The following is a 17,783-nucleotide window of genomic DNA, read 5'->3' on the forward strand; positions in this document are numbered from 1 at the left end:
GACACGAATGATACTTTGTTATTCTTTTTTTTTTAATATCTGCAATTAGCTAATACCAGGGAGGATGTGGTGATAAAAGATTGTATTTAAATACACGATTCAAATCTTATGCGAACCTCTAGGAAGCAATTCAGATAGGCTTCGTCTAACAAGCAGTCCTACACAAAGATGTGTTGCAGAGGGAGGATGAGTGGTGTCTGTATATAAAGTCTGCCTTGTTTTATGCTTTTCCCAATGATCTTTATTTAGCTTATCTAGTACTGTATTCTGAAGATTTTTTAGACCAATTCCATTTTTCTTATCACTTCTTATTCTATTTATAAATACCAACCTCATAGAAGTAGCTTATTTCTACAAAACAATGCCGTGTTTTTCTTTCTTTCAAGGTCTTTGAATCACATGAAAATAATCTCTTGTATCACTTTCTTTCAAAAATTCTACCCTTCGTAGTAGCTTGTCAAAGAGTCAGCTACTAGACAATGCCAATGTCTTTTAGCCATCAACTTTCTTGAGCAGTGATTTTACTATACTGTTCTATAGGTATTGATTCCTGGCCCATCTTGGTTCTACATCTTGCTTTTTACATAATTTCCTGGGACAAGAATGGTTGAACTGACAATTTAAACTTGCATTTTAGCCCCAGGAATCAGCGTAGCTAGGAAGGAGCTGTTGCTACATTACCATGGTTGTCGATTTGACGTAGACGTTGTTTTTCATATGGCAGTTTCCGTCATTTGGCACCACTATGCCTGCCAGCTTGCTATCAAGAGCAAGATGTGATGTCTGGTCTGTCATCACCAGCAGCAATCTTTTAGCTTCTTTTCGCCATCCAATATGACTCTTAAAATAAACATGTAATTAGACCTTGTACAATGACATGGATCTCACTGTGGTCTTTGCCTCAAGTAAACGATATATTTGAGTTGACAAATACCAAGTCAGGCTTGAATGATGTAGTGTCTCTAAAATAGCATGCCCATGCAGTTGTTTACCCTTTACTCCCCCACTGGAGGAAGAATAAGCTCGACAACATGACGAGAATGGGACAACAGGCTCTTTCTGGCTTTTTCCTGAGGTGTATACAAGCAAAGAGCATCTCCTTTGTAAAATCTTGTTTTCTCTCTATAGCCCTTCCCCAACTTGGCTCCTCTATCCCAATATATACCAAAATGAATCCTAATAGTGATGAGAAATGAGATTTTTTAAAAATGAATTCTTCCATACTGTTTCTGCTCCATGAACCAACCAGAACATAAAACTCTTATACCCTCTGCTACATCTGAGAATTCAAACACTCAGCAGGCAAAACTGCTTACCTCACATACAGCAGCCTGAAGCATGGCATCGAAACCTCCTTCAGGAGTGTCTATGTTTCCAGAGATCTTTTGTCTGTGAACTGCTTTTTCAAACTCAGTGATGTTTTCTGTCAGAGACAGCACATGGATGTATCCATGGGGAGGCATACAGTCTAAATTGTAGTCACTGTATGGGAAAAAGAAGTCCAAAATCTAGTGTTCTATGCTCCCTTAAATTTTTCAAAGTGCTACTAATAGTCAAATTATATAGTTGGTAAAAGAAAGAAGGGGATTTTTTTGGAGGTGTAGGGAAATTTTTACACCATAAAAATTTATAAGATTAGAGAATTCAATGTTGGTGAAACTTATTTGTGATCAGAAAATAGAACTGTATGATTAATGTTAAAAATGAAGAAGATTCTATGTGTTTCATGAACACAGGACAATGAAGCCCTTCAATATGCTAATGAACACTTTGTTTAAAGGGATATAAAGATTTTTAGTAATTTCCTATCACAGTTGGCCCTGGAGCTGATGAGAAACACATCCAAGGAGATAGTTTGTGAATTCAGCTCAAATAGTATATTACCTTGTTATTTCTAAAAAGATATCACACTAATTTTGAAAATGATGCTTGTTGTGGAATTATTAGTGAGCAGTAAAATGTATAAGAATGACTTCAATAAACACTCTTGTAACTCAGAAAGAGACTCGGTCCTCAGGTGGGCTCTCCTTCAAGGAGATTGTTCAAGCTGGGCATAATGTAACCCAAGTACTCAGGATGCAGATGCAGGAGGATTCATGAGTTCAGGGTCAATCCGAGCAACAAAATAACACCCGACCTCAGAAAACCACAGTGAATGATAAAGAAATAGCAATTAGGAGAAAACTTCTCAAAGTCTACAAGTTGGAATTTGTAGAGTGAAATTATTTGAGCAGTTTATAGAAGTAGAAAATATCTTTAAAGAAAATGATTTATGGAATAAGAGATTTACAAAGTCATTTCTCTGAAAATTCAACAGATGACACTATAAGAAAACTTGCATGCTTGAAGTTAGTTTTCTTTCCTTGGGGAGGCAAATGCTATTTAGAATCAAATTCTTATTTTTTGATCCCTTGTCTTTCAGGAAGTTAGTTACATCATTAACAACATAAATATATACCATCACAATACAGTAAGGTATCAGTGTAGCACTGAGGTGATAAATACTCTAAAATGTGTCAAACTTAAATTTAATAAATTCAGAGCAACCACAAAGGAGGTATATAGAATTTCCAGAGGTACTTAAATGCATATCAGCCTCATTGTTGGAAATTCACACAGGGTTACTAATAATAGGTAAGATTATTTTGTATGACAAAAGGTGAATAAACAATATTTGAAGGAATGTAACTTAAAACCCAAGCTAGAGGCAAATGTTTCCATAGAGGAACAAGGATCCTCCTCAAATATTTTAACTTTTATTTAATAAGACAATATTTTGAAATACAGTAAGCCTATAAGAACAAACAACATGAGCTTTTTTTTTATAAGAAAGATTCTTTTAATATTATCCACATGAAACATTAGCTACCTGCACTGGTTATGGATCCTCTCTGGATGGATGCTAATGTAAGGTGAGACAGTTTTATCCACATATGAACCAAAACCAAGACGGAAGTCATGGGAGAAAAACGCCATTTTTCTGGATAAATCATTTCCAACAGAATTCAATTTTTCTATATTATTGTGCATTGATGCTGACACATCAACCAGATAATAAAGATCCACAGGGTATTTCTTCAGAGGACGGATTTTTAACATGAAATTAGCTTCAGCTCCTAATTCAAAGAAAGGAAAACATCATATAGTCTTCATTTACACATCTTAGATGCATTTGGTGTGTGCATGCATGTGTGTATGTATATATGCATGTAAGCACACTTGTAACAACATATGTGTTGAGATCAGACGACAACTTATAGGAATCAGAATCAGTTCTGTGCTTCTCTCTTGTGAATCCTAGAGATTGAACTCAGGATAGTCGGGTATGACAAGCTCCTGTAGCCACTGAGCCATCTTGATGGTTTACAGTGATACTTTAGTAGCAGCACAGTAATCCTAAATTTATACATTATCAAGTTACTTTTTTTTTTTTTTATCACTGTGATCCAGTACTGGATAGAGGTAACTTAAGCAGAAAAGGATTGTTTGGGTTTACAGATCAGAGGATACAGCTTATTATCTTGGTGGGGACGGCACGGTAGTTGAGGTAGCAGTAGCTTGATGACTCACAGGGTTGTGTCCAGCTCTCAAAGTCCTACCACTGTGACCCACTTCCCCCAGCCATATCCTTCCAAAACAGTGTCAGAAGCTGGGGACCAAGACCAAGTGTTCAAACATAGGAGCCATGAGGGACATTTCAAATCTAAGCTACAACAATGCATTTCTGACAATTCTAGAGACAATATACAAATAAAAAAATAGACCAGCTCAATACAAATGTAGGAGGAATCATTTACATGACATGAATTGCCCATCACCCTCAAAGCTAGGAAAGAATAATGCAAAACAGTAAGCAGTATTCTGTTGAAAAAGGTTCAGGTGGCTGTGCTAATCAGAAAGATATCTTTTAAAAAATGACCTTTTATTAAATGTAGGTGTTAATTCATTCTTCTGAGGTAAGGTGCCTTTATCAATGAGATGTGAACCCTTTGGCACTTGACAGTACATGAAGCTCTTTGAGATAATGGTTGCACATTATGAATCAGCTGATGAGTTTCTTCCTTTTGGCTAGTAGGTGAGACAGTGGGTTAGAGCAGAAAACCAGGCATGCCATATTGAAGGTGTGCAAATTGTTAGTTCAACACATGGAGGGGGCTCAGTGAATGTATGCACATCACAGAGGCCAGGTATTGGCCTTGAGTAAAATAACTGGATTGGAAGAGACAGTCATCACCACAACAGGTAAAGAGTTTCCCAAGGGCACATGTCTGCAGTTCACATTATTAATTCTTGGCCGCATTATAATTTGACATAGAATCTGGGTTTTTTTTTTTAAATCTAGACTCTTCAAATTCTAGGTCGGCATTTAAGATATACTGTGAAAAATCACCTATTTAAAATATGTGAATTTCTCCTTTTAAAATAATAGATCAAAAGGTTTCAAATCATTAACTGTTCATCCATGGGGACCATTTCAACTGGGAAATATTCTATAAAAATAAATTACAATTTGTATATCTACATAGTCAGTAGGATGATATAGTTATTAAAAGATTTACCTAATCAATGAATTGTTCCTGTGTTTTTCTTTAAATTCTTTTACAGTTCCAATGTTATTCAATCTGAACTATCTAACTATCAAAATAGCAATGCTTTACGGGGGGATAAAAACAAATACAGAAAAGGAAGGGTGTTCATTCATTTCCAGTTTCCTACCTGAGTAGGAAGCCCTATGAATGTAATATTCTGAGTTCTGCATCCCAGAAGTTTGGAAGGAAAAGTGGGGCAAGCATAAGCTAGCCTCCTCCATTCTCTACTCCTCTTTAGGAGCTGGCCTGCCTCCAGAGCACATTTACTCTGTTTACTTTTTGACTCTGTACTGAAAAGTACCAGTAGAGACATTCTGTAATTAAAGTGGAGAATTAAATGTAGGAGAATATCAGAAAATAGTACACAGGGCCAATTGGAGAGCATAGTTCATGCAGAAGGGGTGACACATGGGTCAGCATTTAAAAAATATATAAATTGTGTAGGTTTTTTTTTTTTTGACTGTTGACTTGAGCATATTGCTAAAGGCCTTAAGCATTAGCTGCATAGTATTTTTATCTTGGTGAATCATTATAGTTTATGGTAACTCTGTCTGACATTGAATTAGTCTCTGAGTTTTTACAGATGATGCTAGATGTAGCAGTTATTCAGCATATTGTGCATGGAACTCAGCAAAAATATGGGGTGGTGACCTCAGTGAAAGGCACAGTTTGTGCATCATCTACAAAGGCGTCTTTGGGGGCCTAAGCTACTGAAGGTACTCCAGACAAAAGTCAGCCAAACAGGGGACCTGTGCTGACAAAACTTGTTCACAGCCTAGCCAGCAAAATCTTTTACTGGCTCAGCAGAGGAGAGATGATAAGAAAGCCCTGGAGGCTACTGTGACAGGATCTTTGATTACCTAGGTGCTGGCCTTAGCACAGGTACCCGAGTCAGTCCTCAACATGGCCTAAGACCTCAATCGGACAAGTTGTCATTTAAAAATAAATATTTTCTTAACTGAGCCTTTTAGTCATTGCACAAGAGAACAGTAATTTCTACTTTTACATTTTAAGACCCCTAAACTGCCAGTGAGATTTTGCCAGTTCAGGTTAGATAGCCCTGGACAGTCTGACGCCAAATCCTACTTTGCTTGTTAAGATGAGATCAAGTTTGATTACCATGCCTTCCTTGCCTGTGAGTTTGAGACATTATCCATAATGTGCTCTCAGGATGCCTTTGGATTAGACAATTATATATGTGGAAGAAAAGAATGGGTTTTGTAATATTCTATAGGTAAAGGCAGTAGAAACACCATCTCACGGCTATGTAGGTACTATGTCCCCCTGTATAACCATTTAGTTTATATTAGAGTATAGTCCACACAGACCAATAACCAGATGACACTAGAAAGGGTTTGGTTAAGCTGCCTCAGAGGGAAATGTATATAGATACATGACTTAAGACCTGGTTGTTAACACAGTCCTCAATGTTTTGATATTAGAGGAACTATGTGAGATGAGCTATGCTGAGATGGATGTACTACATTCATATACTCTACACAACTGGTATACTTTAGCTGATCAAACAATTCTTTAATTAAATGTTGCCAAAGTCACTCTTAAGTCCATTATTCACACTCAACCCAGACTCTGTCCTTTGTGCAATTATAAGTGACTCTATAACGAGATTACATGGACACTTTAGGATATCCAAATAATAAAATTCCAAAATGGCCTATTTAATTAAAGAGGCCACACCTAGCTTGGTGTACTCAGGCTTGTCTTACTTCCCAGGATTGCTGTCAAAGGAACTATGAGAGTAACCGCAGAACTGTGCTGGTGGACCATGGAACTCTGGCATGAAGTGGCAACACAAGGCTCATCAAGCATTTGTTGGTTCTATCCAGTGGTTTAAAACTGAGAGACTGACAGTAGTGGGTAGGGAAGGAAGTGAGAGCTCATCACTCTTGATCTTTCCTCCTACAAGAACAGCTTCCTGGGCCAAAGGCATGGCTCAGTGGTTAAGAGCATTAGCTGCTTTTCCAGAGGACTTAGATTTGATTTCCAGAACCTACATGCTGCTCAGAACAATTGGTACCTCCAATCCTAGGGTATCCAAAGCCCTCTTCTGGTCTCTGAGGGTACTGTGCACAAGTGGTACACAAACGTATGCAGGCAAAATACCCATAAACATAAAAATAAATTAAAAAGGATAACCTCATGCATTTCTAACTAGAGGCAAAATATGATTTGCAATTTTATCAAAAGAATATTACTTTTTCGGCATTAGGATGATTTGAATGAGAAAGCCCCCATAGGCTCATATGTTTGAATACTTGATGCCTAGTCAGTGGAACTGTTTGTGAAGGATTAAAAAGGTGGGCTTGCTGAAGAAGATCATAGTCACTCAAGTCACTTTGCTTTGAGTGTTGAGGATAAGGGGCAATGACTGATTATGTTGCTGATATCTTTCTTTATCAGCCTCACTAAGAGGAAATCTTAGACAGTGAGAAGTGAGTTTCTGACTATGCCTCAGTTTTGTTCAAGTTTTTGGTGTAGGCACATACTTTTCATGTCTTCATCAGCTTCTATTTGTGGAGTGCAAGTGAGTATGAAGAATATAGTGGGGTGTGTGTTTATGTGAATATTCTTAAAATATTGTCAGGTTCTCTTGGATAGAGGCCCCCCTTTTTTGTATGTGTGATTTAAATCACATTTTCTAACTAATTTTAGATCCCATCCCCAACATTAAACAGTCAAACCACTAAACATAGTTGATAGTCAAGGCCAACTATGTGGAAAATAATTATAATTGATTACAGTCTAGGGCTGATCATAACATTTCCTCCTTGGTATTTTCTTTCCATTGTGAATCTCTCTCCTCCTCTCTTGTCTTATCTCCTTTTCTACCAGCTTTTCCTTTTACTGTTGTTTCAGACAGGATCTCACTATGTATCTCAGGTTGGCCTCAAACTCAACTTTCTGACTCTCCCCTGCATTTCGCCTTCTCACTTCACTGTCTTTTGCTGTGCTGCTCTCCCATAGTCACTATACCATGGACTCTGTCTTTTTTAAACTCAAAAAGTTGTATATGTCACTGCCTGCTTAAGGTGCTCAAGTATCTAATCATGACAGGTTAAGGCACCTCATCATCTTGATTTTCTCTTCATCTTAAGTCTAACAAGATAAAACTGCTTGCAAGTCCCCAGAAGTACTCTGCAAACATACACTTCCATGCCCTGTTTACGTTCCTTTTGCCTGTGGTGAGCTAACCTCTCGTTCTTTATGTAATTACTGCTTTAAGACACTCTTCAGTAAGCTACTCCTCCTTGGACCAGGCTGAGCTTCCCTGCCTTGTTTCCCTGGCAACTGGATCATACCATCATTTTAATGTTTGCCATGTAATTATGAGGTCCCAGACATGGTATCTTTATGTTCTTTCAATTTCTAAAAGCTACTATGAGATAGGTTTACACAGAATACTTAGTTCCATATTTGGCACACAGTAAATAGATATATGTACTAACATATATTATTGCTGTTATTTCTACCGGATTCTAAATAACCTTAGGGTAAGGACTGCTTTTCTTCTCTGAAGCCTCTGGTATCTGCTTATAATTTCAGAAGACCCAAATCATTAATATAGCTACAAAAGGGGAAAACTGTAATTATTGACATATATGAATTTCATGAACACATAAGCAAAACGGTGCAATTTATAGGTCCTTACATTGCAAATATTTTCTAAAGAGCAGGGCATTTGAAGGATATAGTTGCATTTATTAGACATAAATAATATATAAAATAGGATAACCTGCTGGAAATTAGTATTTAATTATAAAAATAGGGTCATTGGCTTAATAGTATGGAAAAGCAAATCACACCCAAAACCTAGAGATATCTTTGTATTTTTGTTTTAATGCTCTATTTCATTAATTTTATTATTTTAAATTTATTAATTGCTTCTTTTTTATTTTATGATTGCTTATTTTTTGCTATTCTTTTATTTGGATGCTCTGTCCATTTTTATTCATTCTTTTTCAAAATAAAAGCAAAACTTTCAATTTTTTTAGAACAATTCAAGTTACAACCTATATATTTGAATGTATTTTGTTACTGTTACTATTAGTTTATTATTAGAATTTTGATTATATCTTTTGACTTAATTTCAAATTTTATGGCACTATGTTTAAAGATGATGGGTCATGAAATAATTTTTACTTTCTATAACTGGGTTCTTCTCTGTGATTGATTTCTTAATATATTTTATGGACTTTAAAAATAACATTTCATTTATCAAGTGTTATAAGCTGAATAGTATTTGGAGAGGGGACCTTGGGATGTAATTAGGTTTAGATGAGATAATGGGAAATGTTACTTTATGATAGGATTAGTAGTCCTCTGAGATACTGGAGAGTTTTATTCCATATCATCCCCACTCCTATGACTTTCCTCTTCAACTCTGCCATGTGAGGACTTACCAGGAAGTGAACACCTGTAAGCCTGGAGAACCCTCACTAGAAACCAAATCTGCCTATACCTTGTTCTTGAACTTCCCTGGTCTTTGAAATTTTAACCTTTCTGTGACATTGTGTCACCAAATGTGAGGCATTTGTGTTGTGGCAGCTGAACAGGCTAAGGCATCAAATTTATTAATTAAGCTCAGCTGTTCTGCTTTCTAGTCCCCCCACCCCTTATTTCCTCTGCAGATATTGAAGGGGATAGTTTTACGCTTTTCTCTAATAAAGAACTTGAGGTTAAGTGCAGAGTGGTGATGCAGGAATCTGTAGAATTTGAAGAGAGGCTTAGGGTAAAGACCATGGTAACAGAGTGCCTTTAAATTCAGATGTACTCTAGGAGTAAGCCAGAAACATGAGACAGAAAGCCAAGATATAATGGAGTGTCATATGTGTTACTATCCAATGTTAACACAGAAAACAAACAAAACAAACCCACCCTAGAAAGACTGTAGAGGCAAAGGTGGAAAGGTGATGGATGAGAATGCTGTCAGAACACAGAGGCTGGTAAAATATGGAGACTGGCATTTTTAGAAGTAGTTTAGGAGAGATTAGAAAACCTGAAATCATGAATGTACTGTAAAACCAGGTAGAGAAAAAAGTCATTAGAGGTGGTCAGACTATTATAACTTTAGAAGGCTGTGTGTGAGGCAAGACGTGTAATTATTGGAATGTTAAGGTCAGATTTTAGTGAATACACTGGATTGAGTAAACATTGCCTTTTTTAAAAAATAGCAGGTGACAAGAACCATAATCTTTATTAACTGATTAGAATTCCTGTACTGGCTATGCATCCCTTTCCTGCTGGTGCTCATATATTTCCATATGGAACTGTATCATCATTTTATATGGAAGCTAGGAACATGTCCAGGGAAAGAAACAGACTTTGTTTTGCTGATAACTAATCAGTCTAGAAAAATAGTTCAGCATTTAGAGTGAGATGAGAAGTGTAGCAAGAATTATTATTATTATTATTATTATTATTATATTATTAAAAACAAAAACTAATGACAAGATATGACCACCCACAGTGAACTAATGAAGAGTTGGAAACAATTTAATATTATTTTAAACCAGTCTTCTAGCTCTGTGGTAATATCTGTGTACTTTGACATCTTGTATATAGTTCATATATTGGAATTCTATATACCTGGGGGAATGGATGTTTTCCAGAGCTACAATATGTGTCAGACTGTGGGGCACACTGCTATGGAAGGGGAGATAACAGAGAAATGTATGAGGAAAAGTACACGTTAATCTTAAATTCCATCACAAAGCTATTTAAGGTAATTATGGTAATAATGAATGATAGTTTTGTGTTTAAAAGTTCATACCAAAGGCTCTAAGTACTTAACTAATTTGTATTTCCCACTAACTAATGAATCAATGCATCACATAAGTACTTATGGAGGATTTACTCTATTCTAGCACTCTGAGGAATGGAGAAAGAGAACAAAAAAGTATGTTCCCTTTCTGGACTTAGCTGGTATGAGAACTTGCTACCAGGCTTGCCAATGGTCGTGCAGCCATCAGAACAGACAAGGCTGAAGGAGAGAATTGATTCTTGCAAGTTGTTCTCTGACTCTATGTGCACTGTGGCATGCAAGCCCCTTCACCCTCTACCAACTAAATAACTGAATACAACAAAAAGTTCTCTTTCCCCAGAGCTTCATTGGAATCAGAGCACAATTACATCACAGTGTGAGTGGCCTGTATGATCAGAACAGAGTTATAATAGGTTGTAGTAAGGTTTATAGTGTGGCCCAGGCCACACAGCTTAGCTACAAACATATAGACAGGGACTATAACCATAGTTCCTTGATCTGAGCTCACTAAGATTTCAACTACATTGTTGTCTGCTGCAGCATATTAACTGTGAGCAAGTCACTATGAGCTGTCATTGCAAATTAATGGTCATCACAGATTTCTTTGAAAATCACCAAACCTGGATGCAGTTGGATTGAGACTTCTCCGGGTGTCACTTGGGTATTGATTTCATTCTCACTTGGTGTTACTACACGCACAGACAGGTATTCTACAGAATCAACTGGACAGCCTTTGCTTATCAAATTGGAAACAGTATCACAGCGTTCACTTCTTGATCCACCTGAAACAAAATCCTGTTTAAAAAAAAAGAAAATCACTGATGTTTTAGCAAATCCTCTCAGTGACAACTTAAGAAACCTGTACAATACAAATATTACAAAGGAGACATTTCCCGTGTAGAGCAAATTAGGTCATTGCATAAATTAGCTGCATGCTTCCAATAAAAGTATGGGCAAATTTGTCAGGAATAAAAGTTTTATTTCTACATTTTATTTAAAAATAAGAAAACAAGTTAATAAAGAGGAGAAGATTAATCAAGTACTTTCATTGTTGTTGACTGAGCACTGTAAAATTACACCAGCTTCATTCTTTCTAAACATCTGACTTCAGAAAGACAGATCTAAAAAGTAATTAATCAAAGTAGACAATGTATTGTTGCCACATGTATGCCTCATGTTTCAGGGAACACAGCTGGCATGTCTACTGTGTGCTGTTGTGCTCAGGAGATGAGAACAACTCCTTCAAAATCACACCACTAACTGTGCTGACAGCTCGAATAAGGAGGAATTGGAAGTCTGCTTTCTCAGACCATCAATCTCTGATGCTTCTTATATAGAAATCAGCCTGTTGAATAATTGGATAAACCAAGAAAGATGCTTGTGATGGCACAGTGGTAGAAGATTCCAGTCCTGATTTTACATCTAAAGCTAAACCTTTCATGATAGTTCAGCATAAAACAGTAGCTAGTTGTTTAAGAGTCATCCATATGCTTAGGATTAATGGAATATGTTTAAAAGTTAATTTGTTCTGACTGAGATAAAAAATGATACTTCTATTTTTCACATGACCATTCAGATTGTATTGAAAAGTATGGAAATATTTTACTATGGATATATATTGGTATAAATTATTTGAGATAGTTACATGTGAGCTGAATATTTTTTCAGCAATCTTCTGGAAGGGCTGTTTTGGTCCAGCATTCAATCATTTTACCTTTAATTCCTATGGTTCAGGGAATCTGATCTCTACTTAATTAATCATTTGGAGAAAGACTGTTGAGCAGATACTTAACTACAGAAAAATGGTTTTCAAAGTGTTCAGGGTACAGATCAAGGCAGCTAGAGTCTTCACTACTGAAATCAACAGATCATGGATGAATTCAGTCATTAAGCAGAAAAATATAATTATTATGGAAGTAAAGCTAAGGGGCAAGAGAATGTCATATGTCATGAAGAAAGGGAATTATAAAGTTTAAATGGCATGCTGAAAATGAGATCATTAATTATGAAGAATGAATCCCCAGCATCAGGGAACAATTAGGTAGAATCATACCAGGCAATATAAAACATTCAAAAAATGTTTGTTCTTTCTCAATTTAGAGCATGGTTTGGAAAATTAAAGTCCATAGGATAAATGTGACATTTTGTCTGTCTTTACATGGTTCATGTCAAAATGCTCCATTTTCAGAAGACAGTAATAGAACAAGGCAAGAAGAACATGCTGCAGACTGTGTTTGGCAGCTGTCTGGTCTTCACAGTGTTTATTCCTAATTAGTGTATGGCTCTTGCTGGTGATCCTAACACAATGAAAAGGGAGAAGGCAATGTGCCTTTCTTTCTAACTGAACTTTACAGGTATTTGCTAAATGGTACGGTGGAAACAGACATTTAAATTTGCCTTGCATTTAACCTTCACCTAGATTTTAACCAGAAGTTTACAAGTCAGAGCCTTTACTTATATATAAATTTGTCATATCAGCTGGTAACACCTACAACTATCAGCCAGATGTAGTGTATAAACTGCTTGGAGTTCCTCAGAGAAAGGTAGCCAGTAACTGCTACAGCATGTGCCACCATTCCTAGTTCCTGGTGTGCTTCAGGTTAGGTGAAGAACTCTTTCTCCCATTGTGGGGACACTGAGAGTACAAAAGGTTTGTACTCATATGTCATGTAAAGGGCCACATGTGTTTTCCAGATAAAGCATCCCCAAGATTTTTAGATTGTGCAATGGAAATAAAATATAAACAGCTCCCATCTTCCTTTGCAGCCTACTAGACTTTCTGAACTTGGGTGTACAGAACAGAGAAAGGAAGGGTGGCTACTTTCCTGTAAGTATACATCAAGCTATATGCCACATGACCTTTAAATGTCAAATAGTTTTGCTGAAATAGCAAAATCTTCTCAATTATTTTGCAATGTCTGAATCAGAATGGCTGTTTTAGCCCACTGTAAGCACTAAGTCAGAAAAGCATTGCCAATTGGCCAATTAGGTTTGAAAAGGAAAGAAAAGGCGCTTGCCCATTGTGGCTTAATTTCCGTTTGAAAGAAAAGCAATTTGAAACCACACTCTTTTAATTTCTTGGCAGATTATGTCATTTTAATTTCTTCTAACCCTTGTGTTTTACTTTTTCTTCAAGAAAAATACTGGGGAAATCAGACTCCACATTTCTGTAGCTAAGATCTGTTGAGATTGAGAGTCCCAGGCTGAAGTCACTGGCTTTTCACCAGTTACCTCTTCTGTGAATTAGCACAAAACTCTGGGTGTATAAACAAAATGCAATTTCCCCCTACTAATGTCTGAGTCTTTTAGGCTTCCAAAACCAGCAATCTGCTTGGAAATGGAAGGGTCTTATCATCTCCTTTTGAACAGTGAGTGCCCTTCACATCCTATTCTATGATAACTGTGGTTTCAAGTCAGGCCCACACTGTGATACTGTGATGGCTGTGTTAGCCAAGACAGAAGAGAGTTGCTCAAAACAATGTGGCTCTTAACCATGTTAACTAGAAACATGAGTGTTAACTAGGTAATATTAATAAAGTCCTTTCTATCTCAATTGTTTTTCTAATAGTTTTATTGAGCATGGAAGGAAGGGAAAAATAGAGATTATGGAATGATAGATTAAAATGCCATTTATGAATGCAAGCAGATTGAGTATATACTGTCTATATTCATAGTGATTTTTGAGACAGGATTTTTATTAAATTTTTGACAGTTTCATATATGCATATAATACTCTCTGATTACTATTATTCCCCCTTTATTTCTCTCGACCACTAATGCCTCCTCCTCCCTACAAAGCTTTTTCCCACATTCAAGTCTATTTGTTTTGTTTTGTGACCTCCTGTTTACCCAGGACTGTCTTTGTGTTCATGGGTTTGAATTATGTACTAAAGCCTGTGGGCTCACCATTTAGTTCACAGCTAAAGAAAATGACCACACTTCTCTTAGGATCTTTTAGTTACTAGTATTTTGGTAGGGAGGGAAGGGCTCTGTGAGCCTCTCTCCCATCCATAACCAGTTGTTGACAAGACCAGTCTTATGCAGGCCCAGTGCAGGTAGCCACAACTGCTGTGAGTTTTGGAGTGCAAGGGCTTCCTCATTCCTAGTAGAGAGCATTTCTCAGCTTTATCTTCAAGCTCTTACATCTTTTCTATCATCCCTTCTGGATTATTGCCTGAGCCTTGGAGGGGATGGGATTTTGACCAGCTTTGAAAATTATACAATCATGTTTATTAAGCTATTTTTCATTCATTATCGTCATGATCAGGAAAACACTCCCTCATCCTTTTCTTTCCCTCCATCTTTTTCTGGCTGCGAAATCAGGGTCACCACCTATATCTGTGTCTATATGGTGGGTGATCTCATCTCTTGATATCATACCAGCCTACAGGGATTACACAATTCCTACTCTTAGTAATATGAATAATGGCAGATTGTACCTTCAGAGATTGTGTTATTTTTTATTTTATTTTATTATTATTTTTGTGTGCATATGTGGTGTATGTATGTGTATGCAACTGTGCTTGCCCACACAAGTACATGTGGAGAGTAGAAGTTGATGTTTAGATGTCTTTTTCCATTGCTTCTTTACCTTAGTTTTTGAGATATGGTCTTTTTACTGAATCTGGTGTTTGCCATCTCAACTAGACTATCTTGCCAGCAAGCCCTAGGAATATGTCTGTCTTCACCTTCCAGTATTGGAGTTACATATGTGTGCCACTACACCTGGCTTTGATAAGGGTATTGGGGGTCCTAACTGAGGTCCTTGTACAGCAAGCACTTTCACTCTGAGCCATCTCCCCAGCTCCTGGTTGAATTATTGGCTCAGCAGTCCCAGTTCCTTAAACATAAGTAAAATATCTATAGTCACAACTCCTGTATCTCAAGCAATGTCCTATGCTGTATGTTACTTCATTATCTATTGGTTAAAGTGTCAGGTGGATACAATCAGTATTTCCATTTTAGAGATAGGGAAATGATTTAAAGGGATGAAGCAACATAGTGTACATAGTTGTTTACATAGTTTATAGTTAGAAACTTGGAACTAGGGTTTGATCTTTCTAAACTATATATACTACCTTACATTGTGGTATGTAGACAAGAATAATCTTGCAAATTCTCCCCAATGTCCCTGTTTGCAAGTGCAACAGTTGAAACAGGTTTCCTTTGTACCTTTCAGCACCTCCCTTGCATTGGCTTTCTTCCTTCTCAGTTCCCATTCCTTGGCATACTCCTAAGTCCCTGCTTCTGTGACAAGACACATGGGTATTTTCAGGGCTGCCAATATTTTCCCCTTTTGTGCCAATCACAAATAGGAGGAGGCGTGGTCTCTGGGACCTGATGTCACACTTGGCTGACAACTAGGCTTTGAAGCATATTTCAGAAAGCTCCTTCCAACAACTCCCACTGAAGCACTCAGCAACTGAAGTTGGCTTGGCACAAACAGTAGGGCTCTAAGGATCTTCTTTAGTGATGAGTGAATAACTGGCTTAGGGTCAGGAAAATTAGGCCACAAAACATTCCTAACAGAGAACCCTACAAGTAAATTCCACATTCAAGGCTATAGAGATGAGTGAGGAAATCATCGTTCAGAGAATGGCAAGAATTCTGTCTAGTCTTTAGATGATAAAACTTGGACTAAGAAACTCTGGAATCTTCCTTTTTGTGACATTGTCTGACTTGATGAGTTGTGATAAAGTACTTCCTTGTTAATTAATGACATCTGATTTTTCCCATTATGTTAGCCCAGAGCACACAGGATTACATGAAACTGTCAGCAGAAAAGGTAACTTTTAGATATGGATACTGTATGTGAATCCCTTCTGTGCTTGTACCCTAATTTGTTCATAGAAGAGAGCGATACCCATCATCCTTGCTACTTTTCAGTGGTCTCTGTCTTCCTGCTTCAGGCATGAAGTGGGGGATAAGAAGAGAGGGTGACAGTATAATGCAAGTTTAGTCGTTGAACTAAATTAGAGGAAGTAAAACTAGAGATTCATGTCCATGTCAGGTAGAAGTCTCTGAAAACCTGTTAGTTGCAATTCCCAGGAATTGCATAAGTAACTACAAAACTACCCAGGCAATCTCACAAAGAGATTCCAATTTAGCAGATGACACCTTGGGAAAACATTATATGTAAGTGCCCCTGACTTAAGATTATTGATTTTAAATACCTCATAAAACAACTTTAGAGCAAGACAAAAAAGAAGTCATTTTAATTTTTATTAAGAATTTTGTTGGAATTTGTTTCTCTGCACAGAATGAAAAACATTAACTTTTAACAATAATACTGAATTATTCTCCACTCCATAGGATTTAAATATACTCAATACTTCAGGAACAGGTTCAAGTGTAAAAATAAAGGCATCACATTTTCCATGAGAAACCAAAAATTGCTATACAATGTTAGGAAATAACTGAACTTTTAGTATTTCATATTAAAAACAAGTAAAATGGACCAATGAATCATCTTACTTTTCTTTTATAAGCAAGTATTAAGAAAGCAATCAAACTTGGGCATATAATTTTGTATTGCAAGTTGCAACAAGAATCTTATATCAAAGTCTACTGAACTATCAAAAGTTATTATATGTATTTGCCAACTTCTTCTATAGAACAGATGGAAAACATAAAATAGTTTGCACTTCATGTCAAAATTACCACACTTTTCCTAATAAAAATGTTACACTTGATTTTATATTCAACCAGATAAGCTGCTTTCCCACAGAAAACCAAATAAAATTTTCCTGATGCTCAGGGTTATCTTTCTTGTTCCTGATGCATCTTTATAGTATAGAATATTAGGGGTATGAAGTCAGGTTAGAGAGAAAGTTAAGGATGAAAAAAACTCAAAAGTGGCAGCAACAATAACAAACAAAAACAACAACAAAAAAGGCACACCTCTTGAACACACCATCCGCATTCTGGACCCATCTGGAGGCACCTGGCACAGGAGACCACGTTTGAAGAGGCACATCTATTGTGTTCTGGAATTCAAGTAAAGAGGAACCATTAAGCTTTTCTTTCAAGGTGGAAAGTGTACACAGTTTGAAATGCAGTTGGAAAAGTGAAATAAGGTCATCTTTTGTTAAAAACAGATGGCATCAGATAATGTATAGTTTCTTTAGGAAACATTAACTTGCTCGTTGCCATTAACAAGCACCTGGAGAGTATTTAATTTTCTAAGATCAGGGGAGAGGAAGAGGGTAGAAATGTGACCTTGGTTGTATCTAGGGCTTTAGCTTTATTATAGGTTGTGCTACACTGCAAGGGATCCTTTAAAGTTTTAGTTCATTGAAGTCATAGTTCATAATCTCTGAACCAAGCAGGTACTTTTCCTTCTGATGTTTTTCCTGTAAAAATTAGCATATCAACATGTGAAGCCATGCTGAGTCACAGTGAGGGAAATTTCT

The 17,783-nt window shown here is 36.8% G+C and overlaps 1 protein-coding gene across 1 annotated transcript in view; it reads right to left on the reverse strand.

Moving 5' to 3' along the window:
- Window positions 1-17,783, reverse strand: part of Itgb8 (integrin subunit beta 8) — an 85,818-nt gene that overhangs the window by 33,391 nt on the left and 34,644 nt on the right. Inside the window, exons 2-6 of the mRNA XM_059279466.1 lie at window positions 17,272-17,357; window positions 10,992-11,166; window positions 2,870-3,116; window positions 1,317-1,482; window positions 682-840 (exon numbers count right to left, since the gene is read on the reverse strand). Of these exons, the coding sequence (XP_059135449.1) occupies window positions 682-840; window positions 1,317-1,482; window positions 2,870-3,116; window positions 10,992-11,166; window positions 17,272-17,357 (833 nt within the window). The remainder of the gene's footprint in view (window positions 1-681; window positions 841-1,316; window positions 1,483-2,869; window positions 3,117-10,991; window positions 11,167-17,271; window positions 17,358-17,783) is intronic.

The sequence above is a fragment of the Peromyscus eremicus genome, chromosome 14, assembly GCF_949786415.1.
Source record: "Peromyscus eremicus chromosome 14, PerEre_H2_v1, whole genome shotgun sequence".
NCBI classification, from domain to species: Eukaryota; Metazoa; Chordata; class Mammalia; order Rodentia; family Cricetidae; genus Peromyscus; species Peromyscus eremicus.